Source organism: Ochotona princeps, chromosome 23, assembly GCF_030435755.1.
Source record: "Ochotona princeps isolate mOchPri1 chromosome 23, mOchPri1.hap1, whole genome shotgun sequence".
NCBI lineage: Eukaryota > Metazoa > Chordata > Mammalia > Lagomorpha > Ochotonidae > Ochotona > Ochotona princeps.
In genome coordinates, this window is record NC_080854.1 from 7,094,109 (window position 1) to 7,109,665 (window position 15,557).

General features: G+C 44.6%; 1 protein-coding gene across 3 annotated transcripts in view; it reads right to left on the reverse strand.

Moving 5' to 3' along the window:
• Nucleotides 1–15,557, reverse strand: part of KIF2A (kinesin family member 2A) — a 61,966-nt gene that overhangs the window by 26,013 nt on the left and 20,396 nt on the right. For all 3 annotated transcript variants that reach the window (XM_058680009.1, XM_004583733.4, XM_004583732.4), the window contains exons 2-4: nt 3,080–3,174; nt 2,565–2,684; nt 1,084–1,138 (exon numbers count right to left, since the gene is read on the reverse strand). In XM_058680009.1, coding sequence (XP_058535992.1) covers nt 1,084–1,138; nt 2,565–2,684; nt 3,080–3,174 — 270 coding nt within the window. The remainder of the gene's footprint in view (nt 1–1,083; nt 1,139–2,564; nt 2,685–3,079; nt 3,175–15,557) is intronic.

Consider the following 15,557-nt stretch of genomic DNA (forward strand, 5'->3'; position numbering starts at 1 on the left):
TAACCCCTCCTGCCAGCGACTCTGTCAGCCCCTCCTGCGAGCCCCTCCTGCGAGCCCCTCCTGCCAGCCCACAAAGAAAGCTCGGGGCTGCCCACACACAAAGAAACAGCATCGGGAAGGCGAACCCTGAATGCCAACAGGGAAAGATTATTTATGTTTTACATCTTCTGGCTGAAACTATATAGCAGAATACGAGACAGGGGATTAATTAGGAATTCTCCGTAGCTGCTTCGGAAGATAACCATTTTCTCCAGAAGCCCCTTGGCCAGAACATCATGGAAAACACGGTGCTTCATATACTCGTGAAATCGGTCAACTGGCTCCTTCGCCATCACTTTCTTTTGCATATACTCTCTCCAAATACACAAAACCATGAACAAAATAAAATTAATGATTACAATTTTTTTAAAAAACTACATTTTATGGGGTTTAGACTCATGACACGTTTCCAGGTCATTTGTATGAATGCCACTGCATTAGTAAATCAAGAAGAAATAACACTCTTAAAATGAGTCCCACCAAATTTAAATAACATCACTAGGAACATTTTTAAGGGCATTTTTTTTTAAAGATTTATTTATTTTTATTGGAAAGGCAGATTTACAGAGAGGAGAGACAGAGAGAAAGATCTTCTATCCGCTGGTTCACTCCCCAAATTACTGCAATGGTCAGAACTAAATCAATCAGAAGCCAGGAACCAGGAGCTTCTTCCGGGTCTCCCACATGGGTGCAGGGCCCAAGCACTTGGGCCATCCTCAACTGCTTTCCCAGGCCACAGGCAGGGAGCTGGATGGGAAGTGGGGCAGCCAGCACATGAACTGGTACTCATATGGGATGCCACACTTGGAGGAGGAGGATTGCCCAGTTGAGGTATCATGCTGGCCCCATTAAGCAAGTTTTTAAACTTACTTTTATTTCTTGGAAAGGTCAGAAGAAAGAGAGAAGAAGGCGGGCAACAGAAAGGAAGTAGAGAGATACTAACATTAAAACTGTTGTGCCACACGCTTGTCTAGTATTTACTTGTGATTTACTACATTAGAAACTCAGGAGAATAGGCAACACTGAGATAAATTATTACTTTACCTCTGTTATCTCTTGGAGGAGGGTCATTTTTAATAGAAGCCACAGTCCGCCGATTCTAAACAAGAAAAAAAAAAAGTGTGTGCTTTTTAATCTCTTCATACGTCACACTTACATTTATCATGATTTCAGCTTGTTTTTTCTTTTTAGAAAAGATGTATGGAAGTATTTTTATTTGAAAGGCAGATTTACAGAGTGGAGGAGAGACAGCTCAGAGCTCTTCCATCTGCTGGTTCACTCCTCAAGTGGCTGCAACAGCCGGAGCTGAGCTGATCCGAACTCAGGAGTCAGCAACTTTTTGGGGGGCCTCCCACATGGGTGCAGGGCTCCCAAGACTTGAGCCATTCTCCATTGCTTTCCCAGGTCACAGGAAGGAAGCTGGATGGGAAATGGAGCAGCTGGAACATGAACCAGTGCCCATGTGCACTGCTCAGGCAGGCGGGAGGAGGATTAGCCTACTGAGCCCCTGCCCTGGCCTGTGGGTTTATTTTGCCCCCCGAGCTAGCTCACTGTTTCCGCGCATCTACTCCAAGGAACAGGCGTCCTTTCCTTCATACATCTGTCAAGTGAAAATATAAATCAATTGTTTAAACGTACTAATAAAATCCATTTAGGCCCCATAAATACAATTTGATCGTATAATTTTATACAACGTTTTTACATACTCTGATGTTTTGATCCATTACAAGAGCTCAGGTGTGGAGTTTTTCCACGTACACCAGGATGACAGAAAGAACTAGTTTTCTTTTATCTTTTTAAAGGATTGTTTATTGAGAAACAGCGATCTTCCATCTGCTACTTTACTCTGGAAAAGGCTACATGCAACAGCCAGGGCTGGGTTAGGCCAAAGCCAGGAGCTTCTTCTGGGTCTCCTACATAGATGGTAGGGCCTAACCACCAGGGGCATTGTCTGCTGCATTAGCAGGAAGCGGGATTAAAGGAGGAGCAGTAGTTGGGTCTGGAGCAATGGCCTAGTGGCTGAATCCTTGCCTTGTATGTGCCAGGATTCCACGCGGGCATCTACTTGTGTCCCGGCAGCCCCGCTTCCCATCCAGCTCCCTGCCTGTGGCCTGGGAAATCAGTTGAGGATGGCCCAAAGCCTTGGGACCCTGCACCCTCGTGGGAGACCTGGAAGAAGCTCCTGGCTTCTGATTGATTTAGTTCTGACCACTGCAGCCATTTGGGGAGTGAACCAGCAAGATCTTTCTCTGTCTCTCCTTTCTATAAATTTGCCTTTCAATTAAAAAAAATAAATAAATCTTTAAAAAAAAAAAAGGAGCAGTTTAACCAGTTCCCACGGGAAATGCTGGCCTTGCAGATGGTGGCTTACTGTGCTATGCCACAGTGCTGATCCCAAATATTACATTAAATAAAGCACACACATCAATACTTAAATTGCTCTGCATAGCACATCACTACCAAAGCAGCGCGCACACGCACACACGCACACACACACACTCCTTCCTCCGAGAGTCATCACCAACCTTTACAATTTTGTTTACTTTGGCTGAGGCTGTCGGAGGTGGAGGGACTTCTGGACTGGGTTCAATGTCCTCATCAGGGACGAGGTCAGGGTTAAGGGAGAAGATGCTTTCCAGGTCAATCTATTTAAAAAAATTATTACAGGAGATTTTTGACAAATGAATCTTTCATTTTCGAAACAAATTTGAACAGAACAACTCTTAAACGAATTCAGCTTAATGAATGGTACTGCCCAGCTTATATTTAAAATCTCTTACAATAGCGTGTAGTGCATTATAAATTGGCAACAACAGATGAACAGAACCATATAATTAAGCGTTACAGTATCAACATTTTTGAGCTGAGTTAAAACATCTGACATGTGAAATTACATAAAGCATGCACAGAGGATTCTGAGTGAAAAGGTTTAATCATTGCAAACTTTTCAAGAACTGATTAAGAATACAGATATTACATAAAGATGCTTTTTGCATTTTCTTGACTAAGCACGGAAGTGAATCTCTCCCATGGGTCATACCTCCTTGCCTTTCGTGTCTCCGTTTTCTATCCATTCCACAGTTACACTTTCATTGTCCTCATTTAAAGATGTTACCATTGCTTGATGTATTCGGCCTAGGCGGGAACAAAACGCACATTTTTAAAGCCACAAATTATGGCAACCTTAAACTGTCAAATGTGATTTTATACCTAAAAAGATTTTCACAGATCATCAAGAACAGCAAAGAGACTATGTGCAGAAGCCATAAAACCAAGTTACTGCTTGACAAGGCCAGGCTTCAGGAAACTGGACGGGAATTACAGCCTGTTTCCAGCACCTCTGATAAACAGTCACACAGCTACATAGAAATCCTTCCCATTTTTTCTTGTTAAACAGCTCTAATCATTAGCTTATTTACTATAAGTGAATTACCAGATTTACAAAATGATTTACTAAACAACTCTAGAATACAAAGCAAAAAATCTTAAGCCAACTTAATACTATACTGATACACTTTTGCTAAACATTTTCCAAAAAGTCACTTTATCTTACACTACGCAAACTGGTAAGATTGTTCAATATGTCTTTTAAAAAATACTTATTTATTTTTAATTGCAAAGTCAGATGTACAGAGAGGAGAGACAGAGAAGATCTTCTGTCCATTGATTCATTCCCCAAGCAGCCACAATGAGCCACAAAGCGGAGTTGAGGTGATCAGAAGCCAGGAGCCAGGAACTTCCTCCAGGTCTCCCACACTGGTACAGGGTCCCAAGGCTTTGAGCCGTCCTCAACTGCTTTCCCAGGCCACAAGCAGGGAGCTGGATGGGAACCAGGGTGCCAGGATTAGAACTGGCGCCCATATGGGATCCTGGCGCATGCAAGGTGAGGACTTTAGCCACTAGGCCAGCACACTGGGTCCTTAACATGCATTTTAAAAAATTATTTTATTTGGGCATGGCATGATAGCGTAGTGGTTGAAAATTATTTTATTTGAAAAGATTTATTTTATTTGAAAATCAATGTAACAGAACTAGAGAAGAGACAAGGAACAAGAGGAGATCTTTCATCTGCCGGTTCACTTCTGAAATAGCCATAGAAGCCACACAGGGGCTGAGCTGGCCCTCGGGAGCCTGCAGCCCCACCATCAAGTTTCCCACTGGAGAGACAGCAGTCCACACATTTGGCTCATCATGCTGCTTTTCTAGGAGGATTAGTAGGCAGCTGGATCCTAAATGGAGTAGAGCCAGGTCTCAAGCCAGTGACTGGATATGGAGTATCATAGTCTATCCCAGTTCCAAGCAGTGGCTTACCCTACTAAGCCACAACACTGGCCCCAGCTCAAAAACAAAGGCTTCTAAATACAAAAGTCCGAAAAATGCTTAAGAAAAAGTCCTCTTCTATGGGCAGGCTTTTAGTACATCAGCTAAAATATCACTTGGGACTCTTGCTTCCTATATTGGAGTGTCCGAGTATTGCTTCCAGTTGCAGGCAATTTTAATGGGTCCAGTGGTCAGGTCCCTACTTCCCGGGTGTGTCCTGAGACCTAAACTGAGAGAGTCCTGGGCTGCAGGCCCAGCTGTCGTGGGAATCTGAGAACTGAAACAGTGACTGGGACACTCCTATCACCTGCCTTTCCACCAACAAATAATCCTTAAAAATGAAATGTTCCGGGACTGGTATGGTGGCTCAACTGGCAAATCCTCCAGCATTAAGTGCCAGCATGCCAAGTGGGTGCTGGTTTTTGTCCCAGCTGTTCCACTTCCCATCCAGCTCCCTGTCTGTAGTCTGGAAAGCAATAGAGAATGGCTCATTTTCCTTGGGCCCCTGCATCCATGCGGGAGACTATGAGGGGGCTCCTGGCTCCAGATCAGCTCAGCTCCAGCCGTGTGGCCATTTGCAGAGTAAACCAATGCATAGAAGCTCTTTCTGTTTTTCCTTCTCACTATAAAACTTCCTTTCAAAAACCAACCAACCAACCAACCAAAAAACAAAACAACAAACAACAAACAAAAAAACACAACCACACCGTAAATGTTACCTATCTAGATCTACTTCACTCCCTACTTTTCCCTGACTACTTCCGTCTCAGTATCTGTAGAGATGTTATAAATAATGCAATAAACTTGCTTTACCTCTCTTAAAATACGTTGTATTGGGCCGGTGCAGTAGCCTAGCAGCTAAAGTCCTCACCTTAAACAAATCAGGATACCATATGGACGCTGGTTCATATCACGGCTGCTCCACTTCTCATCCAGCTTCCTGCTTGCAGCCTGGGAAGGCTGGAGGATAGCCCAAAGCCTTGGGACCCTGCACCCATGTAGGAGACCTGGAAGAAGCTCCTGGCTCCTGGCTCCTGTCTTCAGATCGGCTCAGCTCCAGCCATTGTGGCCACATGGGGAGTGCATCATCTGACAGAAGATCTTCCTCTCTGTCTCTCCTCCACTCTATATATCTGGCTTTCCAACAAAAACAAATAAATCTTTAAAAAATATATTATATACCTTCCTAGTAAATAATTATGTATAAATAATTACTTTAAGTTATTATCTAATATTCTGTTATCATGCAAATAATACCAAAGACCATCCTTACTTATAATTTGTTTTTTCTTAATGTTTCTTTCTTTCTTTTAAAGATTTTTTTATTATTATTGGAAAGCCGGATATACAGAGAGGAGGAGAGACAGAGAGGAAGATCTTCCGTCCGATGAGTCACTCCCCAAGTGAGCCGCAACGGGCCAGTGCTGCGCTGATCCGATGCCGGGAACCAGGAACCTCTTCCAGGTCCGCCACGCGGGTGCAGGGTCCCAAAGCTTTAGGCCATCCTCGACTGCCTTCCCAGGACACAAGCAGGGAGCTGGATGGGAAGTGGGGCTGCCAGGATTAGAACCAGCGCCCATATGGGATCCTGGCGCGTTCAAGGCGAGGACTTAGCCACTAGGCCACGCACGCCGCCGGGCCCAATGATTTTTTTAAAGAAAGTTTTACTAGTTCATTTTCATCCTATTTTTCTAATTTTTAGTACAGAAGGGAACTCTGGTTAAATCTGCATTTTTAATATTACCTAGTAAAAGCTGAACACATGAAAATTTCCTATGAATTTCTTAGTGAAATCTTTAAGAAATGCATAATTTACCTTAGGATAATTTACAGCTCTCTAAATGATTAAAATAAGTTATGAAGGTCTTTCAAAGTTTATGGAAAAGTTATTTTATTTAGGTATATGTCTATACATAATTTTCTTCATAATACACAATTTTCATGAAATTAAAAAATATTTTATTTTTATTGGAAAGTCAGATAAACAGAGAGGAAGATCCTCTGTCTGATGATTCGCTCCCCAAGTAATTGCAGAGGCTGGAGCTGAGCCAATCTGAGGTCAGGAGCCAAGAACTTCCTCCGGGTCTCCCACGCGAGTGCAGGGTCCCAACGTTTTGGGCCGTCCTCAACTGCTTCCCCAGGCTACAAGCAAGGAGCTGGATGGGAAGTGGAGCAACTGGGATACGAACCAGCATCCATATGGTATCCTGGTGTGTTTAAGGCGAGGACTTTAGCCGCGAGGCTACTGAGCCGGGCCTCAATTTTCATGAACTTGTTGAAAATTCTTTATACGTAGGACATAAGGCAATGTTATTATAATAAGGCACATAATATTTTAAAAATTGCACTGTAATAATTCACAAATTAAATCCATAAGCAAGATTTCCTAAATTGTTAGAGTAGAAGATAAAATGATAAAAGCTGAAAGATGGCAGAAAGAAGGCTGGGCGTGGACCAGCTTCCCACGGTGATGCAGATCTGGAGCCCAGGCAAAGGGGCTACGAGGAGGACTGGGCACAGTAAGCCTCAGTGCTGGACGCAGACCTCACAGACTCCTGGCCAACCCAGCACGGAGCCATACAGCCAGCAGCCCATCGGAGGGGTGCCACACTGCACCAAGCCACACGAGGCCCAGTCCTCACACTGTGCTCTGCCGGAGGGCTCCCAAGTGCAAGAAAAACCATAGCAAGTCAACGTTTTCCCAGAGAAAAATCTACCTTTTACCCTTGCATCCAAAGACAGCATAGAGAGATGGGTGGTAAGAAGATGAAGAAAATCAAAGAGAATCACCCAGCTTCGGTAGTCTCCTCTGAATGCAGACACCCGGAAAGCCAACACCACCTAAAGCAGGGTCACAGGCAGCCTGATCCACCTGCCAAGACTCAAGTCTACCGAGGCTGAGCAGAGCAGAAGGGAGAATAGGTTGTCTTATCTCTCCGTGTCAGAATCCAACTTTCTCATGAGACAAATCCTGAATGCGAAACTCCAGCGATAAGAAGGGAAAGGCTGAAGCTGAGTGAAGGGCTTGCTTTTCTGGCTGGGTGATGAGACAACCAGAAATGCCTGCAGCACTCATGCGACACCTCGACAGCCTGACTTTCCCCAATGTGTCTTTGCAGAACCTTAAAAATGTATTCCTTTTTATCTACTTGAAAAGCAGATCAACACAGACATCTTCCAGCCTCTGGTTCATTCAGCAAAGGTCCATGAAAGCCAGGACTGGCCCAGGCTGCAGCCAGGAGCCAGGAGCTCACTCCGGCTCTCCCCGCCAGGGGCATGGGCCCAGGGGCCTGGGCTGCCGCCACCTGGAGCTTCCTGGGGAGCATCAGCCAGAAGCTGGACTGAAGAAGAGCCGGCTCAGCTGGTTCCCTGGCACTCTGAGCCAAGACATGGGCATCCCCACCAGCAACTAAACCCAGTTATGGCACACACCCCAAAAGGGTGTTTTGTTGTTGTTGTTATTGTTTTAAAGATTTATTTATTTTTATTTGAAAGGCAGAGTTATAGAGAGAACTTACATCCGCTCGTTCACACTCCCAAATGGCTCCAGCAGCAGGAACTGGGCCAATCTGCAGCCAAGAGCTTTTTCTTGGTCTCCCACATGGACGTGGGGGCCCAAGGACCCACTGCTTTCCCAGTCCGCAAGCAGGGAGCTGGATGGGAAGTAGGGCAGAGGGATTCCAACCAGGCACGACAGGTGGAGGCTTAGCCTACCATTCCACAGTGCCAGCCCCTATCCTGCATGGAAGTTACAAGATTACTAAGAACCACACTACAACTTAAGAGAAACCACAACTGGAAGAACCTTTCCTTAGAGCCTGGGACAATGCTTGCAGGTGGCCCTCCAAATATCATTTAACTTCTCCAGCTTAAGGTGTGAGGAAGATGGGAAATGTAACCTATCAGGATCATAACTGGTAACTCACAGACAATAGATTCGAGTCAGCATTAGACAATAGCAAAACTACAAAAGCATATGGGGGAATCAGGAGTAATCCTAACAACCTCTTAACAGGAGGTCATACGCATAGAGCAGGGGGGGACCCCAGAGTGGAGCAGGCGGACAGGAGGAGGCTTTTATCCCAATCCTGAAGACTCCCAGATCCTCACCAAGGAGCACCGAGGACTACATCCCTACTGCCAAGGAGACCACGGGGAAATGGAGTGCCTTCGAATCCCCATTTGGATCTACCACATGGGATGGAAGAAGCCCAAATCCTGCCTAGCAGGTTCCAAGGTCATCGGAACAACAACCAGGATCCCTGAGCAGTCCGCAGAAACAGAAGAACAGTAAACTTCCTTTGGGACTTAGGGAGAGGAGCTTTCTCTGGTCCTTGCCTGCTTCCAACTTTGGGCCCCCACCCCCCTCTCGTAATAACCATCAGGAGTGCTCCAGAAACCCCTCAAAACAAACAAACAAACAAACAAAACTAGAATAGACAGAGAACAACAAGAAAAGCTTAGAACCAGACAGGAAACGGTCAGCGGGGATGCACTTATACCTCACTGAGTGGGACACAAAGATTAGTTACTCCTAACTGGGGTATGGAAGATTTCTCTGCACACCCCTCCTAAACATGCTCACCTAAACTGTTGACATATATCCTGTTACAATTATAGAGTTAGACCACCCGAAAAACAGCCAGGTTCAGCGAAATCATGCTTCAATGCTATAAACTGCTAAAGACTAAAATTAAAATAGGCATAAGACAGCTGAATAGCAATCTAAGCCATTTTAAGGTGTATACAATACGGGTGAATGTAAACCAAAATTGAAATGTCTATGAAGAAGTCACAGGTTGTGGTTGAGAACCTGCATTTTCCTATTAACATATTGGTTAATCAATACCATGTCAATTAATGCCATAATGTCGTAAATGGTTGGAAATATTATGTTGGGACTTTTAATTGATTGGAATGATACTCTGCCGGCTCTACCTTTAGACCAGAGATGGTCTCACCAAGAAACCATTGAACTTACCAAGACAATAAGATGCTGGACTTTATGCTTGGTAAATACCTCCAATGAAAGAATGTCAACTGAATTTGAACTATGGAAACGCAACAAGGTGGAGCAATCCACCGTGGGGGGAGGGTTTGGGGAGGCGCGGGGGGAATCCCAGTGCATTAAAAAATGTATCATATAATGCAATGTAATTAGTTTAAAAAAAAAAAGGAAATGCAATAAAAATATATGTTAAAAAAATAAACTAAATATTTTACGAAAAAGCAAAAAAAAAAAAAAAAAAAAAACTTTTCTAGCTCACTTGAGAAAATTCCTGTATTCCATCTTCACTAATACACCGCTGTTTGAATCCCCCCATTCACCCACAGTTAAGTAAGTCTTGTATTGCCACATCAAAAATTAACTTTTTTTTAAAAAAGGTCAAACACATGTGAATCCATTACCTACCAAGTTAAAAATAACACTTAACCACATATACGCATCTTTTAAATTGAATCTCACTCCCCAGAGGTAATTACTACCCTATAATTAAGACATTCCTACTCTGATGTTTTTTCATAGTTTTACTGCCTATAAACATACAGCATACAAACGTTCAGATCCCAACAGCCCATGCACCTAAAAAACCCCAGTAATTCTCCTATTTCAAAAACCATATAAATGAACTAACATTTAAGACGTGTCTTTTAGGCTCGACATGGTAGCCTAGTGGCTAAAGCCCTTAGCTTGCATGTGCCGGAATCCCATCTGGATGCCAGTTTCTAGCCTGACAGCTCCATTTCCCCTTCACTTCTCCACTTGTGGCCTCAGGAAGCAGCAGAGGATGGCCCGAAGCCTGGGACCCTGCACCCGCACGTGTGAGAGCCAGAGGCAGCTCCTGATCAGCTCAGCTCTGGCCATTGTGGACATTTGGGGAGCGAACCAGCGGATGTAAAATCTTTCTCTCCATCTCTCCTTCTCTCTGTAAATCTGACTCCAATAAAAAGAAATAAATCTTAAAAGAAAAAAAAGAATCTCTCTAGCTCTCTCCTTCCCCACTGTCATTCTGCCTTCCAAATACATCAAATAATTTAAAAAAAAAAAAAGCCGTGTCTTGCTCTGGTATACTACTCTACATGTACACACGCTCCTTTTGGCCCCCGCCCTGCATTTCACGCCTGAATATGCCAAAACACACTCACCTAGCCTACTGTTGACATCTGAGGGGTTTTGGGTCTTGTCTGTGTTATTAAAAACAACAGTGCTACGGGCATTTTCCAGATATTTTCTGGCAGATGCCAGCATGCCGGCACACCAGCAGACCAGCTCTGGGGACCTGCATACATTCTTACAGGCCCATCGGCAGACCAGACTTGGGGACCTGCGCACTCCAGGGCATGGTCTGTGGACTGCTCAAAGAAGGGGTTAGGGGGACGTGTGGGAGGGGGAACTGCTGAAGGAGTACCTTACAGGTGAGGAATGATTTGTGGATGATTTCCACCAACCAGGACACCACACTTTCAGGTAAACCAGGGGACTGAGACTGGGCGGTTTGCAAGAGTAAAATGGAGGATCTTTCTGGGTCAGACCATGTATGTACCCATGAGGGAGACCTGAGCCCGGTCAGTTGGCACTGACCACTGCTCATCGGTGCACAAAAAAGCTAGGGTTGGGGAGGCTGCCTGGCAGGGTTAGATCACAGTACCCACTAATGAGTGTTGGGGCAGGGGGTAGGTCACATCAGGCTGAGCCATGACACCTACCAGCAGGCAGGAGATGCGGGTCTGGAGGCAGATTCTACAGGGGACTTATGGGCCCACCCTATGGACTGTAGTACCCCCTGGTTTGCCTGAGGGCTAAGGGTGCTGATGGTCTGAGCTAGGCATGATCATGGAATTCAACAAGACTCATGTGACCTGGGGTTGGGAACAGACTGGGCTGGTCCAGGCTGTAGTATCCACAGGTGCACCCCCTCCTCCCCAAGATACAGGAGGAGAAAAGGGAAGAGAAGGAAAATTGGAAGCGTTTGTCCCACCCGCTTTCCCCCATACCTCAACCCTTCCCACCCTAATCAGTGTTCTTCATTGGTATATTCCCTCGTCAACTACGTAAACATCAAAAATAAAACTAAACAAATGTGTTATGCTATAAATGTGCAAGGATTCCTCTGGTGGGTGTGTATGTGTATATACATATACAATATATATGTTCATATATGGAATACTAGAATATATACACATAACACTTCTCTAGTCAGTATCATGATTTTTTATATTGAATGCACAGTAAGTTGTAATTCCCCTAGCAGTTACTTTCCATCCACAATAACGCTTAACAGTTGTCATATTTAACATACTGTGATTGCATGATTGTAGTTCCTTTGGCTGCATCTGGTCAAAGCCAGGAACCAACGACCCCATTCAGCTCTCCCACATGGGGGCAGAGACTTGGGGGCCTGGCCCGTCACCTGCTGCTTCCCAGCTCTGTTAGCAGAAAGTGAGAACGCTGGATCAGAAGCAGAGTTGCAGGGGCTCGAATCATGAACTCCAATATGGCATGTGGGTGTCACCAAGTGGCAGCTGTAATGCCTGTTCCAGGTTTATTAATACCCCTCTCTCTTCATTCCTGAACCTAAGCTAGTCGTCGATCTTCTTGGAGTGTGTGTGTGTGTGTGTGTGTGTGTAAAGCAAAGAGATATTTTATACTGCTGATTTGCCCCCTAAAATGTCCAAAATAGCCAGGGCTGGCCTGGACAAAGCTGAAGCTAGAGCTAGGAACTCCGGTACAGGTAGCAGGAGGCTAGTTGCTGAACCCTCACGGCTGTCTCTAAGGGTCTGAACTAGCAGGGAGTTAGCATAAGGAGCTGGCTGCACATCAAACCCTGGTACTTCAGCAAGGGGTGTGAAACACCTTAACTGTTAGAATCACACACACACGTGCACACTTCAAAAAATATGTATACATAAGCCTTAGAATCAGTCTGGCAAATTTTAAAAATCAAACTAATAATAACAAATACTATCTATGGAGATTCTGATTGGAAATGGGTCGAGTATTTGCCTTAGATTTTGCTTTAGATTTTTGCATCCAACAATGATACTGGAGGCTAGAGTTATGGCATCACAGGCTAAGCTGTTGCCTGCAGCACTGGCATCCCACATGGCAGTCAGGTCAAGTACCAGTGGACCACTGCCAACCCAGCTCCCTGCTAATGCACCTGGGAAAAACAGTGGAAGACAACCGATCGCTGGGGTCCAAGCTGGAGAATCCGAGGAAGCTCCTGGTTCCTGGCTAACCCAGCCCTAACTGTGCAGCATCTGTGGAATAAACCCGTGGACAGAGGACCTCTCTGTCCTATCTCCCTCCGCAGGAAATACATTAACTCTTCAACAAACAAACAGCTGTGTAGTAGTTTACCTAAATATCAACTTTGACTAGATTTTGGTGTCAAGGCTAAGTTAGCCTCATAAAATGATTCTTTAATGACAAAGCTCTCCCTTTCCAAACATTTGTGTAAAATTAGCATTTCAACATTGTCCCTTTGGTAGAGACTGATTAAAACTCTCTTAGCTTTGGACACGACGAAATGATCCAAATTGCTTTAATTAAGTTGACAGAAATCCTTAATTGTTTAAAGGTTTGTTTATTTTGCTTGGAAAAGCAGATATACAGAGAGGAGGAGAGACAGAGGGAAGATCTTCGTCCGATGATTCCCTCCCCAAGCAGCCACAACGGCTGGAGTTGAGCCAATCCGAAGCCAGGAGCCAGGAGCCTCCTCCAGGTCTCCTACACAGGTGCAAGGTCCCAAAGCCTTGGGCCATCCTTGACTGTTTTCCCAGACTGCAAGCAAGGAGCTGGATGGGAAGTGGGCTGCCGGGATCAGAAATGGTGCCCATATGGGATCCTGGCGCGTTCAAGGCGAAGACCCTAGCCATTAGGCTACCACGCCAGGCCCGATTTCTGCCATTTTTAAGCTTTCAGTTTACCTTGTGCGTATTTGTATTTTCCTATTTGTTTAAGAAAAATGTTTATTCATCTTATCCATTCTTCTTTCTAATAAGAATTAAGACTCACACTTTCTCCACGAACTGCCTCAGCAGCGCTGTAAAGTGCTTGCAGGTAGTATTTTTGTTATTGTTCAGTTCCTACAATTATCCTAAATTTCCTTATGATTCTTGACCCATCAGTCACAGGAATGTTCTAAAGGGAAGACATCTGATCCATCAGAATAAATAACTAACATGACTTTCTCTGGCCACCCTGGCTGCACATCTTTGTACAAAGCACAAGACATTTGTAGGAGAAAGGAGCTAAAAGCTTTCTATCTTTATGTACAGAATTTTTAAATCCAAGAATACTTTTTTCATAGCACTTTTGGGAGACCTCTTGCCTTTCTTTTCTTCTTCTTCTTTTAAGATCTGTTCATTTTTATTGGAAAGGCAGATATACAGAGAGAAGGAGATAGAAAGATCTTCCGTCCAATGGTTCACTCCCCAAGTGTCTGTAACAGCCGGAGCTGAGCTGATCTGAAGCCAGGAGCCTGGAGTTTTTCTGCCCGGTCTCCCACGCAGGTGCAGAGTCCGAAGGCTCTGGGCCGTCCTCGACTGTCTTCCTAGCCCCCAAGCAGGGAGCTGGATGGGAAGCGGGGCCCATGTGACTCCAGGTGCATGCAAGGTGAAGATTCAGCCAACGAGCCATGGTGTCAGCCCAACCCTTGTATTTATACCTCAATTGTACTAGAATGCCTTCTTGGAGAAAAATATTCAAAAAACCAACTTCCAGGAAACAAATCAGCAGCAATTTTAAATCAGTATCTTTATTTAGCAGAGGAGTCAGAGTTCTTTCCTGCAAACAGCAAACAGTTGCAATTCTTTTTTAGCGCCCTTAACCCTGCAGTCCTCCAGGAGCCTGACTTGGCCATCTGCCACCGCATTCCCCAGCCCTCAGCAGGGAGCAGAATCAAGAGTGCAGCAAGCAGGACTACAACTGGCGCCTAACAGGATGCTGTGGATGTAGATGGAGGATCAGCCTGCTACGCCACTACAAGGGCCCCCAAGCAGCATTTCAACAGCTTCGCTCAACACTGCTCCTCTGACTAAAAAAGTTGAAGAAAACACTGAGAATAGGGTTCAATGGTTAACTCCAAACTCTGCAAGTGATGAGATCCCATGAGTGCCGATTCGTGTTGTGGCTACTCTTCCCATCCAGCTCCCTGCTTGTGGCCTGGGAAAGCAGTCCAGTTTGGCCCAAAGCCTTCGGACCCTGCACCCACATGGGAGACCCAGAGGAAGCTACGGGCTCCTGGCTTCGGTTCAGCTCAGCTCTGGTAGTTGTGGCCACTTGGGGAGTGAACCAACAGATAGATCTTTGTCTTTCCTTCTCTGCACAAATCTGATCTACCTTTCCAATAAAACTAAATTAACTTTTTTTTTCAAATCTTTTTATCTCCTTTTTCTGTGTAACTGTCTTTCAACAAAACTTTGGTCATCAAATCTTTAAAACAAATATGTTAAATCAAAGAACATAATATCTTAAGGCCATAACACTGATTTCAAAATCATTTTATGTTTGGTTTGCAACATTTACGGTTAAACTTTTTATTATGATGGAAGCAAGGGAAAAAGATTTCAGCTTAAGAATCTGCTGGTAGGGCCCGGCACGGTGGCCTAGCGGCTAAAGTCCTCGCCTTGAACACCCCGGGATCCCATATGGGCACTGGTTCTAATCCCAGCAGCTCCACTTCCCATCCAGCTCCCTGCTTGTGGCCTGGGAAAGCAGTCAAGGCCGGCCCAAAGATTTGGGACCCAGTACCCGCGTGGGAGACCCAGAAGAGGTTCCAGGTTCCCCTCTTTGGATCGGCGCAGCACTGGCCGTTGCGGCTCACTTGGGGGGTGAATCATTGGACAGAAGATCTTCCTCTCTGTCTCTCCTCTCTGTATATCTGACTTTGTAATAAAAATGAATAAATCTTTAAAAAAAAAAAGAATCTGCTGGCAAATATTAATAATGCCTTTTTTCCCAAAGAAAATCACAAATGATAGATTTGAAGAACACAGGCCCAAATTCAAGCCATCTTTGTCCTAAAGGAAAAAAACAAAACAATAAATGGATTAAATGATTCAGGACTTTCGAATATTTAAAATGAACATAACTACTTAAAATTGATATTAGTGTTATTTAACTTGCAGTGAGCTCTCATATATATTCAGCTGTCAAGAACAAGTTTTACATATTGACAATTGCCTTTTGGTCT